Source organism: Ciconia boyciana, chromosome 18 (assembly GCF_034638445.1).
Source record: "Ciconia boyciana chromosome 18, ASM3463844v1, whole genome shotgun sequence".
Classification (NCBI taxonomy): Eukaryota; Metazoa; Chordata; class Aves; order Ciconiiformes; family Ciconiidae; genus Ciconia; species Ciconia boyciana.
The window spans coordinates 1,104,433-1,124,020 of record NC_132951.1 but is presented as its reverse complement, the minus strand read 5'-3'; the positions used below and the strand labels follow the sequence as shown (position 1 = coordinate 1,124,020).

Sequence of the window (19,588 nt, the reverse complement as noted above, 5' to 3'; positions counted from 1 at the left end):
TGTTTTCAGGCAGCATCTCTTGAATAGTATAATAGTGCTTTACAGGCCTTACTTTAAAACAGTCTTACCTGACAGAATTAGAGGTTTTTTTTGTTTGGGGTCTTTTTCCTATTTTCAATCAGAAGTAATTGGAGAAGCCTTTTAAAAAATGAGAACTTTTTATTTTTACGTAGCCACAACTCAGGATAATCTTGATGACAAGCTCCGTAAATTTGAAATCCGTGATATGATGGGGTTGACTGATGACAGAGATATATCAGAAACTGTGAGCGAAACTTGGAGTACAGATGTCTTGGGAAGTGACTTCGACCCAAATATTGATGAAGACCGTTTGCAAGAAATAGCAGGTAACTTGGTGGTACATCTAGTACATTAAAATGCTTCATGCTTGCTCTAAAATAGTGAGGCTGCAGAGCCCTCCTCCTCTCTTTCTAAATAGGTGTGTTTTCATTGATTAAACTGGAGCTTTTCTGTAGGAGGATGTTGTGCGTATGGCCTGTATTATATTTGGTTGCTCATTTCTGTCTTTTCAACACTGTCTTTCATGGTTACTTTATTAAGGACACTTAAAATGTGTTCTTATTTTTCTCTCTTATTAGAGCTGTCTTCAGGAAGCCTATATCTAGCTATACGCTTTGGCTTTACTTTTGCAGGTGCAGCTGCAGAGAACATGCTAGGCAGCTTGCTGTGTTTACCAGGTTCAGGATCCGTGTTGCTTGATCCCTGCACAGGTTCAACCATATCAGAAACCACAAGTGAAGCGTGGAGCGTAGAAGTATTACCAAGTGATTCAGGTCAGAATTGTGCAGGTTTTGCTTATTTCTTTAGCATGAATCAAGACTTTCAGAGGCATATAATGCAAAACAACAGCCTCTTCCTCTCTTTCTTGGAGAAGTTATTGTCCTCGGGTTAACTTAGTGTTTGTGAATACTTCCAGTATTAAAAGGACAAACTGTTCCTAGGCAGAGAGAAGATGGAAAGCATTGTGAGAGACTTACTGTTACTTAAAAAATTCTTAAGGGCCAAAAAGGGAGAGAAGGGATTGCAAAGCAAACTTCTGTTTGCTTTCCTTCCCTGTGATGTTAAGTAGGGCTATCTAGGATCACAGTTTACTTTGGTTAGTGAAGATTTGACTGTATACTGTTGTCTCGAAGAAATACAATACTTAAAACAGTAAAAACTTTTTAGAATGCCCATGCAGATAGAGCATTGCTCTCTGTGCAGAGTCCTGCCTTCTCTATAGGGAGAAAACTTGCTGAAGTGGTTGAGTTAGCTTAGAACTTAATATACTAAATCAACACATACTCCCCCTTCCCTCTGTATGTGAATATTAAGGGAGCATGGCATTGAGTAATGATACTTTTTCTCTGTACTCTCCTTTTGTAGAGGCCCCAGACTTAAAACAGGAGGAAAGACTACAAGAACTGGAAAGCTGTTCTGGGCTGGGTAGCACATCTGATGACACAGATGTAAGGGAGGTCAGTTCTCGACCCAGTACACCAGGCCTCAGCGTTGTATCAGGTGTGTTTAATTGTCTCTGAAAACACGCTGCTCTATTAGAACATGATCAGCATCTGCTTTGCTGCACTTCCTTTAGTTATATGTCATTTCACTCATAAAATAGCTTTTTGCACTCATTCTGGAATTTTCAAAGCAGTAATTCTTTGTTCATCTTACAGAAGAAATAGAAAAGGCAGCAGAGCATAGAATACTCTGTGCTACCATAGCAATGGTTAGCAGTGGAGTATTGATTTGGAAGAAACTCCTAACTTTCTTGCATTTAGTTTTATTATCACAACTTTTTTTATTTAAGTAAATCAGCATATATCTACTTCAGTTCTTTGTTTTCTGCAAAGTATTTAACGGAGTGAAGTGTCTTTCTAATGCCCGTTGTCAGTGTATTCGTGGCTATGTTAAAACAGTTGAAAATGTAGAGCAGAAATAAAATGTTATTTTAGGAATATAGAAATTCATAATGTCTCTAGGTGCTACTGTGAGTTGATTATTGCAGTGTTCACCAACATTTGAACAGCTTCAGGATTTTGCTTCCTTTTTCTCTGAAAGACTATTACAGATGCTTCTTTTGTTATGTGTAAGGTATTAGTGCAACATCTGAGGATATTCCTAATAAGATTGAGGATCTCAGGTCCGAATGTAGCTCTGACTTCGGGGGAAAAGATTCTGTGACAAGTCCTGACATGGATGAAACGGCCCATGGTAAGTTACTTGCCTGTAAATGAGAATTAGAATCTCTCATAACTGAAGTATCACAAATTATATTTGTAGAATCCTTAAATTTTACGAGTTCTCCCAATTTCAAAGTTCTGGTGGCTAAGCTTAACATTTTCCTTATTTGCTAGCACTGTATTTGTTTGACAAAGAGACTCTAGTATTTCATAGTACTAGAGCTTGAGTACTAGATCTAAGATCACCTTTTCCTAATTTGGTTTGATTACATTGACTGTCCTCTTGCATTTTGGAATCAGTCCGCTCCTCAAGATCTCCCCACTTTTTGTGATGTAATTCTTTGATCATTTCAGTGTACTATAGAGAACTTTCCATATAAGAATATCTTTTTAAAAAATTTGCAATATAAATTTTGTAAACTTTTGTTACTGAAGGCTGTTATTTCAATGTCCCTTACATTGTAGGTAGATCATGGTACAGCACTAACTTTTTTTTTTTTTTTCCTATATTTCAGGAGCCAGTCAGTTGACATCTCCTCCTTCTCAGACAGATTCTTTGCTTGCACTGTTTGACCCTCTGTCATCAAATGAGGGTGAGTTGTAAAGAATAAGTTTTCTTTTTTTTTAAATAGGCATTTTCAATGCTTCTGCGTTAGTACCAGCTAATTTGGAAGAATCTTAAAAGAAATGGGTGTGGCTTCTTTTATGCTTATGACTGCAGGTGTATCAGCTGTAGTAAGGCCTAAAGTACACTATGCAAGACCCTCTCATCCACCACCAGATCCACCAATCTTGGAAGGAGCTATGGGAGGTAATGAGGCCCGATTACCAAACTTTGGGTCTCACACTTTAATTCCAACTGATTTAGAAGCATTCAAGCAGAGGCATTCTTATCCAGAGAGGCTAGTCCGCAGTAGGAGTTCAGATATAGTGTCATCAGTTCGGAGACCTATGAGTGATCCTGGGTGGAACAGACGTCCTGGTAATGAGGAGAGGGAGCTTCCTATGCTGACCACCAACACTGGAGCAGCTGTTCTGGTGGCTGCGTCTCAGTCATCATCTTCGTCTCCCAGTAAAGACTCCTCTAGGGGAGAGGTAAGGCTTCTATTTATAATTTTATTTTTTTCTAGCATGCCTACTTTAATTATGCATGTAATGCCAGAAAGCTGGTATTAAGTGTGTTTAGCCAAGGAATTACAGTGCACTTTTGTTACCTTTTAAATGTTGGCCAATAATGTTTACAAGCTAAAGCTACAGATGTTCAGAGTGGCTTAAATGAATCTGGCTTCTCTTAAATTTACTGGATGAGCTTTACTTGATTTGTTGGGACTTCAGAAATAGACTTGTTGTAGTGTTTAAATTTCAAATGCTGCAGCATCCTGAAAAGTAATTTTCTTTAAAAAAGAAGTAAGTGAAATCTAAGTTTCTTCATATCTTTGGTTTTGCATTTATAGGCTGCTCTCATCAGGAGGGATGTTTCTAATTTAATCTGCTATGGCTTTCTGTGCTCTGCTGTAGTTCTGTTTTTACAGTAAATGTAGCGTAACCTGACGTCGAGGAGAAATTTTGTCTTTACACTTGATATGGTAGATGCTCAAATGTAGACTCTGTCCTTCTACAGATTGAAGAACGAAAAGACAGCGATGATGAGAAGTCTGACAGAAACAGGCCCTGGTGGAGGAAACGTTTTGTGTCTGCCATGCCCAAAGGTAGGATCATGTCTGTCTGGTTTTGGTACTTCAGTAAGAGTGCACGCTGCCTTTATTATATCTTTAGTAATTTTTATGGAAAGTTTTTACAGTTTCACTTTGAAAAGCTGACCAGACTGATGTAGATTTGTTACAGAGTAATAGCTGTCCTGTTTAATTTTGAGAAATAAAGGATTTACAGAACTGCAAGTGTTGCAGTAAAGAGAGAATTATGGAAATACAAAGTATGCAGTACCTGTAAAGAGGTGTGTAAGCTGAAAGGAATTTGGTTAGGCATTGTGTTGTCTTAATCATTTGATAACCTCGGAATCCTTATGTGAGGCCAGTCATTTCATAGTTGTATGGTATTAACTTCATTGCAGCTTCACTGAGAACTAGTCTTAATTATCTACAGATGGTAGCGTGCTAGTTGAAGGATATTGATAACTTAGGATATCTCTTGTAAAACGGCATGAGTGGGAATTAGACTTTGGCTATTTACAAAGTAAAGCTTGTTCAAGGTAATATTTGGCTTTCATGTTGTGTATAATGACAACTGGGGATGGAACAATGGGCACAATATTAGATATTCTTGCCTTTTTTTAAAACAGACTTTCAGTTAGAGAAGAACCAACATAATCCTTGCAGTCTCTGTGTGACTTTAGATAATGTTATAGTATTTTCATACCATTTTGTTTGCTTTTCTGTTTCACAATGTGCTGCCTTTGCATCTTCTCCCTGAACTTACTACTGGGAACGAGTTGCCAGAAAAGATTCATGTCATTATGACCAATATTTGAGTTAGGACTATTGGCTAAACTAAAGTATAAATAAATGTGTACATAAAAATGGGAAGCTACCTGACTCCCTTGGCTAGTAATTGCCTAGAACGTACTGCACCTGGAGGCAAAACATTCTGCCTGGCTCATGGTAGCATGTCTGTTAAAGGCAGAGCTTACTACATATGATGACAGTACAGTTCTGCTCCACCCTATAGATAGGCTTATGCTTTTATTGAAGTTTATTTGATGACAAACTTCTGCATTAGCCACTGTCTGGCTATTATCTCAGAATAGTCTTTGATAAGGTACCTTGCATTTTCAGCTCCTATTCCATTTAGAAAGAAAGAAAAACAAGAAAAAGACAAAGATGACATGGTGCCTGACAGATACTCAACACTTCAAGGTATGTGAATAATATCGTCATAGTAATTTTCTCTCATAACGTGCCCTCTAGAGTTCCAGAGTGCCCACCAGGTATCTATTTACAGAAAGGTATACGCTATTGTAGTTAATGTTCACAACTGGCTTTCTGAATAAGGAAGTGGATAAAGACTTCTTGCCTTGAAGACTATTTTTAAATTGTCATGCTTCTGTCAATATGTATAGTACTGGATTCTCGACTCAAGTCTTCACTTTTTTTTTTTCTCATTATAAAGCTCATGTCCTTATCATAGCTGAGCTGTAAGGATAGCTGCAGACATGTTCCTGTAATAATTACTGAAGTGCTAAATTAAACATGATTTGAACCTGGGTGTTTAGTTTTTCTGTTTGCCTAATCATTTCTATAAGTCTTCAAATATTCAAGAACCATTTGTGTATGCAGTATAAATATGCTAAGGATCTGGCTTTATTTGTTCACTTTCATTGTACTTTTTTTTTTTTGATGCTTTTGCTTCAGACTTTATAAATATATTTGAATTGTGGCTACATGGAACACAAGCGGCTATGTGTTTGATGTGGCTAAAAACAGAGTCCAAATGTGTAGGTCTAAATTTTTGTATTTGCTTTAAGTTGGCACAATACAAGGTTAACTCCTGTTGTTTTTAATGGTCTTTTCAGATGATTCCAGCCCAAGGCTCAGTGCACAGGCGCAAGCTGCGGAGGACATTCTGGACAAATACAGGAATGCAATTAAGCGAACCAGTCCTAGTGAAGGAGCCATAGTAAACTATGACGGTGCAGGTGAGAGCCTGACTTTTATAAACATCACCAACATAGTTTCTCCTCCTTAAAGATAAAAACACTTCAGTATTCTAGACAAATGTTAGTACTAACAGCTGAACAGTGTGAGCTCTAAACCAGGAACATCCCTCAGAGACTGGGAATTAAATCGGTATTCCCAAGGACAGCTCTTTCATATTGCCATTGAGGTGGGTGGTTGTTAATAGCGCATCTCTTACCAGTTTTTTGGTTTGGTTTTGGTTTTGTTTTGTTTTTTAAATGGATACTGAAGAAGTATATTGCCTTCCAGAACTAATACAATTTCCTCTTAGTGACTTGTAGATTGTGTATTTTTAACATACTTTTTTCACTTATTCAGAACAAGTTGTTTTATTTGCTGTCTCCGTTCCCCCCGACCTTAGAATAACAAGAAAATAGATAATAGTAGTCTAGTTTCTTCTTCTGACTCCTCTCTTCAAGTGTAATGTTGGTTTTTTCATTTCCATAGAGACTATTGGGGACGGTGAGAGTATGCATGACTCTCCGCGTGATGAGGCTTTGCAAAACATGTCTGCAGATGACCTCCCAGACTCTGCAAGTCAAGTAGCACAGCCACAAAGTTCTGCTTTCTCCTATAGGTAAATACATTTGCAGGTTTAATCTTACCCACAAAGTAGAACAGAAGCCATGTGATTGGTTCCCACAAAAATCTGAATATGGATTAATTGTAAACTTTTATGTGCTTTTAGTTTTAAGCATCTCAAACTGTCATATTTCTACTGATGAAGGGGGGATATTGTAACCTGAGAGGACAGAGCAGTTCGGTGTTAAGAAAATTCCTTTGAAACTGGTCTAGGTGCTATATCAAAAGAACTGATATTGTAAAGTCTTGACAACATTGGTTTATTAAAATTATGTTAAATAACTTTTAGGCAGTATTGAAAAAACAAAAACCCCCAAAAGTAAAGACTGCTTACTGAAGAAGCAGACCTTGCAGCAACTTTAAGAAAATATTTTTCCTCTTTAAGGGATGCGAAGAAGAAATTGAGATTGGCTCTTTGTTCAGCAGATTCTGTTGCCTTCCCAATGTTGACACATTCAACAAGGAATGGCCTACCAGATCACACAGACCCTGAAGGTAAACGTTCTTTATGCCTACAGATATTTTGTATTGTATGTGCCTCCTCTTTTCCCCCATCTAAGGGCACTTGTACTGCACCATTTATGGTAACTTCTTTGGCATAGATATAGAAGGCATAGGCTGCCTTTTTGCCCCTCAAAATGTTTTCTTTCTTACTCCACAAACAAACCTGCCAACTAAATCTAGTCTAATTTTTTTGTAATGAAGTATCTCAGATATAGTGCAGGCAGAGCCTGAAGCTGTAGAACAGACTCCCAAAATACATGTACTGTTGGGAATTGTGCTACAGTACTAATAGAGTAACTTGAATGATTTACTGAGTCTTTACGTTGACTTAGTATGTGTCTTATGTTTGCATCCCTCCATTCATTCTGTGTTTATTTGCAGACACGTGAATTTGTCACCTTATCTGGTCCTCTTCACATTTCAGAATGGTCCTAAATAGTAAATAAGATAGTGATATGAAAACTTATCCCTTGATGTCTGGAAAATTCAAAAAGACTTATTAAATTGTTCTTAAAATAACATTTATCGCCTAATGTACAGAAGTTTTGTTTTAAACTGTTATGTGTCTCCCACATTCAAAAACAGTTTTATTTTCATCATGCCTACATTTCTCTTCCTTAATAATTTTCCTTTGTTCTTTATTAGATAATGAAATTGTGTGCTTCTTGAAAGTTCAGCTAGCTGAAGCTATTAACCTCCAAGACAAGAACTTGATGGCCCAGCTGCAAGAGACAATGCGATGTGTAAGCCGCTTTGATAACAGGACCTGTCGAAAGCTGCTGGCATCTATTGCAGAGGACTATAGGTAGTTTGACAGTATTTATTATTAATGGGTTTCCAAATGCATATATTTATTCACTAGCAGATTGGGAAGATCCCGTTTGGTTTAAATTGTACTTTACCAAATCGGGTTGTTACATCTCTGCTTCCCCAGAAAATGATGGATTTGTTTCACCTACCTGTGAATGGCTTAAAAAAGCTTGGACCTTAAGTCAGTTCAGATAGTAATAAACTCAGGTTAAATCAATTTGTGGCTAATGTTCAGCTCTAACACACAAGAGATGCTGTTTGGAATTTGCTTTCATCTAGCACTCTGGAGTGCTGCAAGGGCAGTGAATTCAGTCAGAGAAATTTGTATAAGATGGAACTTTTCCAGTTCAGGTGTTATCTTTGTTTTAAAAACAACAGGTTGAAGATTCCTCTTGCACTACAACTTAACAGTTTACAAAGCTATTAGCCTCTATCTTTATTATGAATCTAATGTAGAGCACTCTTTATTTTAGGAAAAGAGCTCCATATATCGCTTACTTAACTCGATGTCGCCAAGGCCTGCAAACGACACAGGCACACTTGGAAAGGCTGTTGCAAAGAGTTCTGCGAGATAAAGAAGTGGCCAACAGATACTTCACTACAGTATGTGTGAGATTGCTGCTAGAGAGCAAAGAAAAGAAAATAAGGGAGTTTATTCAAGGTAAGGTTAACGCAGACTGTGTAATGCTTATATTCCTTTACTCCTTATTTAGATGCTGGCTCGGGTTAATGTTTTAAAATACAACTTCTGATCTGAGAAGCAGATTCCTAAAACAGTTTTCATTTCAGCTGGTGAATTAATGGCTCAAATGGACAGATTAGTGTGACTTAACAGTATGTTGTGGCAGCTAACCCATGGTAACTGTCTCCATCTTTCATGGGCTAAGAGAATGAAGGTACTTTAACCTCACTTGGCCTAAGAAGTTAAGTTAAATCATATTATCTAGCATCTGCCCCATGGAAGAAGCATGAATATTATTAATTATTTTAGATCTACTGATAAGTGATAAATTTAGTTGTAGAATTCAGTCCTCAGTACAGAACCTGTGGTTGTACCTTGGAAGATACGGGGAATAGTAGTAGTATGAATCAAATGAATCAAAGATTCAAAAATATCATAGCATAAGGGATATCAGCACCAGGAAGACAACTCTTTCAAAACAGAGTCATTTAAACAGAAATATCTTCTCTGTGCACATACCTGACTTAATGAAGTACATAGGAAATTTTGAGTCAGTTCTTGCTCCTGGGGCATATAGTGCTGCATATTAAATGTACCTGAATAGTCTGGAATTAATATGAGAACTTATATCTACTGGGATTAAAGTTCTGGTAATAAGATTCAGTGACCCAGGAAGGAGTTAAAGCCCTTGCATTGGACAGAAAGGAGACAGCTATTTCTGGATGATCTAAAAGAGAAATTGGCAACTGTGGCGTTTAGGCTGCTGGCAGATGTGAGTGGCAGTTGTCTTCTGGTGCAGAGTGCTATAAATATGAAGCCAATGAATGGCCAGTGATTTGGTCATGCTGCATTAACTTGGCTGCATCACTCATTCTGTATTTTGTAGATAAATACGAATGTTGCAACTATGCATACTTAATAAAGGTAGGGGTAGGAAATGGTACACATGGGCTTTCTTGATATCTTCCTCCCCCTGCCCCTTTCAGCATCTGACAACTTTGTGTGCGCTGGTTCCTACCAGCGACTGTTCTAGTGATTGTTCTGGGTGTTATCTCTGTGGGTGGCTGGAAAGAAGGCATAAGAACTGGTACTGCAGAGGAAGTGATTAACACAGTATCAAGTAAAGTGTTTTGACCATATGCTTTGCTAAATGTGTTCTATATGCTTTTTCCTTTAATTCCTCCATTTATTTCAAGTGTTTCTGCTTGTATTTCCCTTACAGGGGCGTGGGCAAAACAGAGCCTCAGTGCTGCCTGGCAAGAAGTCTGAAGTAGATTCTGGGCTGCTCTTTCCAGAAAAACCTATCAGAAATAATGTTTTTTGCTTAACTGAATGTTCTCTCTCTTTTTACTTTTTATCAGATTTCCAGAAACTCACAGCAGCAGATGATAAAACAGCCCAAGTTGAGGATTTTCTTCAGTTCTTATATGGGGCTATGGCTCAGGATGCCATATGGCAGAATGCCAGTGAAGAACAGCTTCAGGATGCACAATTAGCTATAGAACGCAGTGTGATGAATCGTATTTTCAAACTTGCGTTCTACCCTAATCAGGATGGAGATATTTTGCGTGACCAGTAAGTTAATGTAATTTGAAGTACCTGGTTTCTCTTTTGCAGTTGGTGCAGATGGAAGCTGTGCAGTCTTCATGTGACAGACTTGACTAAGTCAGCCGTGCCATACAAACTCATGTTTTGTTTCAGAACGTTTTGTAAAAGGACAAGGAAGTGCTTTGGCATCATGTGCAAAAGTTTGTGTTTGCAATGAACTGCTAGAACAGAATAAAATTGTAAATGTAATGACTTAGGGTAGATACTTTCAGAACTGCAAGTGTGTATGTTGAGAGAATGATCAAAATCTGCTTCAGATTTTCCTTCAATTTTCTGTTTTGGTACAGTATTTTCCATGGGGTTGGAATTTGGGGTTTTTGGGTTTTGTGTTTTAGAACATATGCTGTTTGAATGCTCTACAGGCTGTGTGGTTGTACTTAATTTTGTGGCAAAATCCTCTGCATCTCTTATTGATCTAGTGTCCATTAGCTGTGGGACCATCATGATTATATGCACTTCTGAAGATCTCTTGTAGTATCAAACTTAAAACTAGTGGGAAACCCCAGGGGACTACTGGCTGGCTGCTGCTTACTTTTCACTCTTGTTTTTTGTGTTTGTTTTCAGGGTCCTTCATGAGCACATACAGAGGTTATCTAAAGTAGTGACTGCAAATCACAAAGCACTTCAAATACCTGAGGTAATAAGTTCTCCTTTCCTTCACTTCCATGAAGTGTGCCAGGTGCTTGGTTTTGATTGTGTTTGGGATGGGGAGAGGGTCGTTTTGTTTTACGCTTAGAAGCATTGCTTTTCTATCTGTGACAGCTGAAATATCCTGCAGGAAAAACATGCTGTACCCATGCCTTGGTATCTTCCACTGACTGATTCTTCCACATGCATTTTTTTCTGATTTTGCCACCTCTGTCCTGATAGTAAGATTTAAGAACTAATACTACACTGCACTAAGCTGCAGTAACTTTCTGATAATTTGCTTCAAAAGACAAGATTTGAATGCTGTATGCTTCTGATGTGATTCATATGCCATAGCTGTGGTTTACAGCTGTCAAGTTATCTTTCTGAACTAGCCAGAATTAATGGCACCTTGCAGATCTCTGAATTTGCCCAGTGCTTTTGCTTTTCTCATGGTTAATAGGATAACTAAAAGGAGGTTTGTAGGCTTAAGAAGTCTGTCAGAGGCTGGATGTTTGCAGCTTTCCTAAGTCTCAATTCAGCCCTTGAACTCTGTATGACTCAAAACGGTGAGTGTTCATAAAGCTGCTGATACGGAAGACTGAGACATACAGCTCTACCTTCATTTGAAACAGTGTACTGGAGAAGTCAGGGAGAAGTACAGGCTAATTATGTTAATTGCACATAGAGTGCTGGCTCTCTGTGGTTTTTTTGTTATAACACAGCAGGAAGCCGCCTTCATTGTGAGTGTAATGTAACCACCTTGACTTAAAGCTTCCCATTTCTCCGGAGCCTTGCTCCTGCCTGCAAGTCTCTGGTACTGCAGATCCTCTGTGGTGCACAGTAGTAGCTTGGATAAACAAGAACTGGCAGCATGTTGGTTTTTCTTTTTTCTAGGTATATCTCCGGGAGGCTCCATGGCCATCTGCGCAGTCCGAAATCCGCACAATAAGCGCTTATAAAACCCCCCGAGACAAAGTACAGTGTATCCTGCGAATGTGTTCAACCATCATGAACCTGCTTAGTCTGGCAAATGAAGATTCAGTACCTGGGGCAGATGATTTTGTTCCTGTTCTCGTCTTTGTCCTCATAAAGGTGAGTTCTTTTGCAAAGATCACAAACCCCAGCTAATTCTTGTAATAAACAAGCAAATTTTAATAAGAAAAATAATACATTTGGGTAACTGGGAGCATGCTAGACTCAAAACCAGATCTAATTCAGTAGGTTTAAATGGAAACATCAGAAATGTGGTCACAGTTACAGTTTTCCAATCCAAGCAAACTTTGCATTTGGAACCAAGGAAACAGGGGTGCAGGTGTTGGGTGTAGAGGGGGGTTTTTTTGAGGCGTGTCCACCAGCATCTGTCATCTGTGCCTGCTTAATGTTGTCCTCTTTCAGGACCAAGATCTGCACTAGGACTGACTTGCATTGTGTTGCTGACCTTTTTTGACATAGGAGTGTTTGGAGAATGGTCTGTCATATATAAGATGCTGAAACGATAGGCTTTGCCGTGTGTTTGAAGTCCTTGGTGACTTTTATAGATTATGCCAGTGTTACTCTTCTTTCTCTTGGCCTGCTAGTCGTTTGTCCTTGTTGGAAAAATGATCCTTTCATCAAGTCTGATGCATTCTGAGTGTGTGAAATGGGTGAACAGTCACTACTCTACAGATACGTTACATAATCAGGCATTGTGATGTGTGAGGATCACGGTACAAATAGAATTGTATTTCTGTTCTATATCTTGTAATGTTTTCTGTTTAGCTTTGCAAACAAACTGTGAGTATCTCTTTCTTCTTTAACCCTCAGGCAAATCCACCGTGCTTGCTGTCCACTGTTCAGTACATTAGTAGTTTCTATGCCAACTGTTTGTCTGGAGAAGAATCATACTGGTGGATGCAGTTCACAGCAGCAGTTGAATTCATTAAAACTATTGATGACCGCAAGTAACTCAAACAGCACATGTATGGGCAGACTGTTAGCAGAGAAGAGTATATAAGAATGTACAACAGCTGCAAAAGCTGAAGAAGAGACTTTCCTTGTATAATACTGTACAGAATTGAGGCATTTTAAAACACACCTTTACTAATCAAATTAATTTAACAGATTTTCCTCTTCTCTTTTGGTTGCGTTTTTCTCCCCTATAGATACTGGCACTGCAAAAGGGACCACAGTTTTCAGGTATTTTGGAATCTCAAAACATGCAGAAAATTCCTCACGCTTTTTCCACCACCCCTCTTCCTGAATTCTTACTCACGTGATTAATTCACTTCATTTAATTTCTAATAGAAAACCGAAACAAGAAGAATCAGGGCAACCATTGAGTATACTTTCTAGCTTAATACACCTTTTATTAATAAAACACCAGCCACACTGAAAGTTTGTAGTCGCTGACATTAGTTATCGATTGTATTTCACCTAAATTTAAAATCTGAGAGGACAGTGTAAATATTATATACCTATATTTAATGCATTGCAATTATCTTTGGACTCATTATCCTTTGAATAAACAAGCAAAAGCCTCTCTGACCTCTAACAGGTTGTGACATACTGTGTTTTGGTAATGGAAGGACTTCCTCGAAAGGCTAAGATTAAAAAAGGGCAAACTGAACTATTTATTAAAATGTAATTAAGATTACTGAAATTTCTAAAACTGGAATTTATAATAGACAGGGCTTATTAGATAGCTAAACACTTTTTGGCTAGGGCATTAGGGTGTTATAAAGGTTTGGATATATAGAGGAGAGGGACTGTAAGTTACAATAGATAAGTCTAATATAAAAAAGGAGAAATAAAATACCTTACTGTAATATTTTTTCTGAAATATTGTGTATACTGTACAAACCCCAAACAGAGATCCTTAACAGAACCTTGGACTGTAATATATATTTTGATTAGTGACATTAAATACATATGCCAGGGGTTTCAGTGAATGTTTTTACTAAATGTTCTTCGTGTTGTCTGCTATGCAGCAGTGCAAGTTTTATTGTTCATATGGAATATTTTAAAATAGAACACTGTTCTTTATGAAACATATCATGACATCAGTTCAGGGTGTTTTATAGATTTCTCACCCTACCTTTCCCTTAAACTGACAGTTATCAATTTAAAGAAGTTTTTATGCACAACACCACATGGATTTTTCATGAGTGAAATGGTCTGAGTGATGGCCAGTGGTTGTTACCCATATATAAGCACTTGCTGTTCTTTCTTACCTAGAATTACAGTGAAAAAGGACAGCGAGCATTTCACTTTTTCATGTCAGTATTATTTCTTGCTCTTCCCAGAGTCTTCATTGCACTTCTGACAGAGGGATGTGTTAAGACTTGGTGTCTGTGTGTGGTAAAGAAAACAAAATCTTTCTCGCATACTTTTCAAAATATGATTTTTTTTTTTGGTGTGATGATTAAAACCTGTAAGCAACTAGTACTTGGGAAAATAATTCGGTTAATTGAAATTAGAGCAATTTATGTCAAGTATCAAGTGCTTGATTTGGCTGTGCTACTTGTCGAGGCATAATTAAAGCAACTTACTTTCTAGGACTCTAATATGTAATTCAGTAGAGCATTTTTGCCAAAGTAATCACAGGTGAGAGGGTGGGATGGTAACTTTTTTCTTTTATTTATAGTCTTTCTCCTCTATTAGAGACTTGATTGTGTGGAGGAGCAATACTCAGTAGAAACAAAATTCTTCTGATCTGCCTTACTGTGGTAACTCAGTCTGTGTCGTGTTGCAATATTCTAGTTATTTAGCCTTGATGGGTTTTTGGTGCTGAACATGTAACTTAGTATTGCAAGCACAGCCCTGACCAATAACACTCAGCAGCAAAGCACAAATATGCCCTTGAAGATATGGCCAGATCATATCTAAAAGCAATATAAATTTATTTATATTGAAGTGTCCTATAATATTTAATGATTACTTGAATATCTGAGATGTTAAGACCGATGTATGAAAGTTCTTTTAGTCCTGCAGTTTGGGTTTTAGTCGAGGCAAGTATTTGTACAATCCTTAAAGAAGGCACAAGGCACTGAAGTTGGTGATTACCCTGTGCATGGCTTCTGTTTGCAAACTTGGCAAGCAGGATTTCATCAGCACCATCAGGTCTTTCAGATTTGCTCTCCTTTATGGAAGGGGCAAGAACCATTTCCTTCACAATTTTTATCACTTTGTTTTTCTGCGTAGAAAAACACTTAAAAGAACTGGAGTATTTTTTTAATTATTATTTAGTTATTTTAAAACCAGTAAGTGTTTCAATGAGCCCCAGATGAGCTGAGTCTTCATAGCAAGATGGTCCTTTGCTTCTTTTTTCAACCTACTCTGAAAGTCCTTTATATAGTCTTGATAGGTGTAGTTAGAGAATTAGGCTCCAAAGAATTAAAAAACTTCCTGTAGTATCCTCGTACTATTTTCCCCTGGTGTCCCCTAACATTTTGTTTTAAAATGATAAATTATGTGTATAGGAAGTGATGTTGTTAGGTTTTGGTGTGCAATAGTAAAGGTGAAAAGACAGCGCATAAAGGACCAAAAGTAACAGAACTGTTGCCAAAAGGTGCCAGCCAACCATGTACCTGTTGCTGTAATCTTGGTGCTTTCTGTTAATTAAATTACTTCAACCACTGAAGGATGAATGGAACGTTTTGGGGAAAGGGGAGGGGGGGGAGAGGTCATGAGTAGCAGGTTGCAGTTATGGACTTAAGGCTCGGTCGTTGACTTCGGCGCTGCTTGTTGGCGTGTCTGGAGGAACGGCCAAATTAAACATGGCTATGCCTGTTAATATTACAGAGGTGGTATTTTCCTTTTTTGGGTAGACGAGTGAAAGGAAAGGGCTGGGTTTTTTCATCCCTGGGAGCTTCCTTTTTGCTCCTAACCCTAAATGAGGTTTCTCTTTAAAGCTTTTTTAAATCCTCTTTAAGGAGAATTGGAACGTGTATGGCCTATTAAGTATTTGAGTTTAAAAGTTTTTGTTTTGAAGACCTTATACTACCAAATGCTGAATGTAACTGCCATAAATTTCAGGAAAAAAAGCCACAAACATGATCTTGTTTCCTGTAGGTGAGTTTCTGATGAGCACAGTGTTGTTTCGCAACGCTTGAAACCGTTAATGTTCTGTTAAGCCAAATTCTCACAGAAGTGTTAGAACTCACTGCCATGTTGATGCTGAGTAGTATGTGGAGGAAGGGGGGTTAGGCCAGAGCAGGAGCAGCAGGAGGAGGCAGACCTGTTCAGCAGCAGAGCTTCAGGCAAGTGAAGCGTGTGTTTGGCACGAGTGTAACTTGTGTGGCCGTGCTGCGGTACAGACTGTGCAGCCTTCAGCTGGCAGCGTGGCGGGAGAGCTGGAGCAGCAGGAGCAGCAGGAAAGCAGTGGACAAGGAGGGGGAAGAATACTCCTATTCGGGTAACAGCTGGTGACGTGGTTGAGCCTGTACTACTTGAGAATTAATCTCTGCTGAGTTAGTAGTGTGTGTTCTGTACCTTTTAATTGTGCTTTACCTCTATTTAAAAGCTTCGTACTGCCTCTCCTCTTTGAAACTGGTAAAGCCTTTATAAATCTAAATTAATGAGCTTGCACAATCTTGTATACAGGAAACCCATCTTGTCTCTAACGTGATTATTAATGTGTTATTCTGTAAAAACTGATTAAAAGGAGAGCAGTTTAACCGCCTGGGTTTCATGTTTCTGCCTTGTTCCAATGCGATCAGCAGTTGTGCTGGAGATGGCATTGCGAGTGTGAACAACTTACCACTAACTTTGCATGATTTCTGTTTAGCATCGCTGCCGTATTGTGTCTTCAGACCTTTTTTCACGCGTGCAACGACAGCTTGCGGGGAGCGGACAGTGGCAAAAAAGAAACAAGACCCAGTTAATGGGAGAGGATGCACCACTGAGCTGGCTGCTTAACACAGAGCTTTTCGGGTTTTTTGGGGTTTTTTTGGATCATGCAGCTTGACTGTCCTAGTAGCTTGAGGAGAAAAACCAGCTACCTGCTGTCACACCACTAAGGTCCTCACCTGGGGACAGCTGCCCAGACAGTGTCTGGTCTTCCACTGTGTGCTGTTTGATGCCCTGATTAGAGTGGTCAAGTCCAAAAGTACTGTGTTTCAGTCATCTTATTTCTTAAGACGTGTTCACATCAGCTACACGACAGTAGGATCTCAGCAGCCACTGCGCAGCCACCCCCGTCCTGCCGTGTCGCCCACTCACCCCAAACGCGGTGGGACCGGGGCGGGTGCGTGGCGGCAGCCTGGTGCTGCCATGAGTTTGGTCCCTGCAGTGTTATTGACCTTGATTCTCTCTCATTTGCATCCAGCATTTTTCATCCTCTGGAATATGGTGTTTGGGGACCTTTCCATCATTAAGTGGATTTACAGCAATTTCCTTATGTGTTTTCTCCAAGGGATTCTGTTATGAGAGGCACATTAAATCTCCATTAATACCTCATTATCCGACTGATAAGATTACCATGATAATGAGGCAGAAATTCTAATTGTTTCACTTCTTATTGTGCCTTTCATTAAATCATATACCTGGAAGTTGCTGTCGGAGAGGGGAGCTCCAGCCTGCAGACCTCGGGAGGTGAACCCGTCCCTGTGTACCCTGGTCCTGTCCCCCGCTGCTCGAGGGATGCTGGGGCGTTGCTGGCCTTTCCTCCGGGCCTCTGCGGCTCCTGCCACGGCCTCTGCTCCGTGGCCACGCCACCGGGAGGGCTTCCAGGGCCTTTGGTAACCTGTGCTGGGGAGCGTGTTTTGGGGGAGGGCGGCACATTTCACGCAGCCCCGTGCCCGTGCTGTGGTTTTACAGAGCCGATGGCTCCTGAGGGCCTTTAAGCGCAGGGGTATGCAGCCTCCTTCGGAGCTGTTACAGCCCATCAGGTCAATGATCCATGAACTAAAAAGTCTCTAAGCAGGAGCAATTATTGTCTATCATGTGTCAAAGGCACCCGTATTGACCCCGATAGATGGAGCCATTATGGCCTGTTGAGTCAACGATCCATGAACGGGGAGTCCCTGGGAGCGGAGGTCTCGACACGCCGTGCAGCACTGTCACGTCCCTCCTGTCCCTCAGCGAGGGGCTGAGGGATATTTGGGGTACGGGGAGGGGGGCAGGGTGGGTGCTGTCAGCTACCGCATCCTGCCCTCATCGCCCTGCGGGTGCCGCAGGCAGCCTGGAGCAGGCGGGGGTGGGGGGCACAGGCCCGTGGGGCCCAGGGGATGATCCGCATCCACACCGGCCCCCCTGGCCCCTGCTCCCCGGGGCCTGCGCAGGGGTCTCCAGTGCCCAGCATGACCTGGGCTCTGGCTCCGGGAGGGGTGACCGCTCTGTGGGGCTGTGTCGGTCGCACGCTGCTGCTGAGAGCCCTGCCTTGTCCTGGCCGGGAGCCCACAGCCAACCTCATCGGGAAATGCCACGGGGGCCCTGCTTGGCACCGGATCTGGCTCCAGATCCGCCGGCTCCTTACGGGGGGAGGCCGGGGCCGTCCCTGTGAACAGCTCTGTTCCTCGGGCTCAGCTTACGGCTGGGTAGCGGCACCCACGGTGGATGGCACCTCTGCCCACGGGGCAGGGGGTCACCAGGATGAGGACCGTGGGAGCCCCTGCTTTTGGCACAGCAGTGGTGTTGGGCGTGGAGCCCCTGGCAGAGCCCAGGGCAAGGGTGCAGGCAGCGCTGTGCCGCCCTGAGAGGAGATGGAGCCGGGGGCCCGGCATCTGTCCCCCCAGCCGGGCTCCTCATGACCAGATCTGCAGCAGAAAATAACGTTATCCTGCACAAGTGGACTTCGTCAGGCTCCTCCTGCGCTAACGAGTCGATGTCTCCATAGTAACTGGCACATTTGGAGGGCAGGAGGCGCAGGGGGATGGGAGACAAAGCCTGCGCGGGAGCAGCGGGCAGAGCCCACCGCACAGCCCACCGGCACCGCACAGCCCGCCGTGCACCCCTCTGGCACATGGTGCTGCTCGGCCCGGAGCGAAGGCGATGCCTCCTCAGCCCCGCCGGCAGCCATGCAGTGCCCGCTCTGGCCCTGCTGCCTCTGCTGCTCTGCCAGGAGCCGGATACGGCCCCTCCATGGCAGCGACCCCGGTGCTCACGGCAGCGACCCCTGTCCATGCGGCAGCGGGGACGTTGCTTCTGAGGGGACAGGTGGCTTTTGGCACCAGCCCGCAGAGCCGGAGCTGCCCAGGCGGCCGTGGCCGTGGGTCCAGAGTGGGGTGGCCGCGCGGTTCGGTGGTGCTGCAGCACCTGGGCCGGGCAGGTGCGTGGTGGGCAGCGGGTGCCCTGCCCTGCCCTGCCCGCCGCTGCCAGCCCTGCCGGCGGCACAGCTACTTAACCACATCGCCAGCAGAGTCGTTGGGCTGGGGTTAATCAACATTCATTCATGTTTCCAAGTGTAAATTGAGCATTTGTTTAATTATGTGTAAGTAGCAATACATTCTGGCCATTATCTAAATCACTATTTTATTTCCTGGATGTGGTTTCATAATGCTGGGTTTGTGCTCCAGCCTCTGCATCATTAACAGAGAAGAGTTAATGAATATAAAAGCGTAAAGGCTAATTACACTTTAATTTACAATCATGGTCTCGTTTTGGGACCACATGAAATCTGTTTTGAAAACAATTAAAAAAAAAAAAAAAGCCCAGCGAAGGTCTGGTGAGTAGAAGGGTTTTGGCACAAAGCGAATGGTGCCGGTGGCCGTCAGGCCCGTTGCAGCACAGCCGCTCGGTGCCGGTGGGGCCGGGGTGCCCGCGGCTCCCGGGAGGCTAGCAGGTCCCTTGCTTTCCCTGCGGCCGCAGCCCCACGGGGCAACGGCCCGGGGTTGGTGGCGGGACCCCGCTGGCACTGGCGCTGCTGCCGCGATGGTGCTGAGGGATGTAAATTGGAGCCTGAGCAGAGAGCACAGTTC

At 41.7% G+C, this 19,588-nt stretch overlaps 1 protein-coding gene across 6 annotated transcripts in view; it reads left to right on the top strand.

The window, feature by feature from the left end:
• Positions 1-16,370, top strand: part of GAPVD1 (GTPase activating protein and VPS9 domains 1) — a 34,342-nt gene extending 17,972 nt beyond the window's left edge. For all 6 annotated transcript variants that reach the window (XM_072883434.1, XM_072883436.1, XM_072883435.1 and 3 more), the window contains 17 exons: positions 174-347; positions 654-794; positions 1,387-1,521; positions 2,098-2,217; positions 2,702-2,779; positions 2,908-3,281; positions 3,808-3,895; positions 4,979-5,059; positions 5,716-5,838; positions 6,326-6,455; positions 6,846-6,955; positions 7,610-7,769; positions 8,248-8,435; positions 9,818-10,031; positions 10,629-10,701; positions 11,589-11,786; positions 12,498-16,370. In XM_072883434.1, coding sequence (XP_072739535.1) covers positions 174-347; positions 654-794; positions 1,387-1,521; positions 2,098-2,217; positions 2,702-2,779; positions 2,908-3,281; positions 3,808-3,895; positions 4,979-5,059; positions 5,716-5,838; positions 6,326-6,455; positions 6,846-6,955; positions 7,610-7,769; positions 8,248-8,435; positions 9,818-10,031; positions 10,629-10,701; positions 11,589-11,786; positions 12,498-12,638 — 2,528 coding nt within the window. In that variant the 3' untranslated portion in view covers positions 12,639-16,370. The remainder of the gene's footprint in view (positions 1-173; positions 348-653; positions 795-1,386; positions 1,522-2,097; positions 2,218-2,701; positions 2,780-2,907; positions 3,282-3,807; positions 3,896-4,978; positions 5,060-5,715; positions 5,839-6,325; positions 6,456-6,845; positions 6,956-7,609; positions 7,770-8,247; positions 8,436-9,817; positions 10,032-10,628; positions 10,702-11,588; positions 11,787-12,497) is intronic.
• The last annotated feature ends 3,218 nt before the right edge of the window (positions 16,371-19,588 follow it).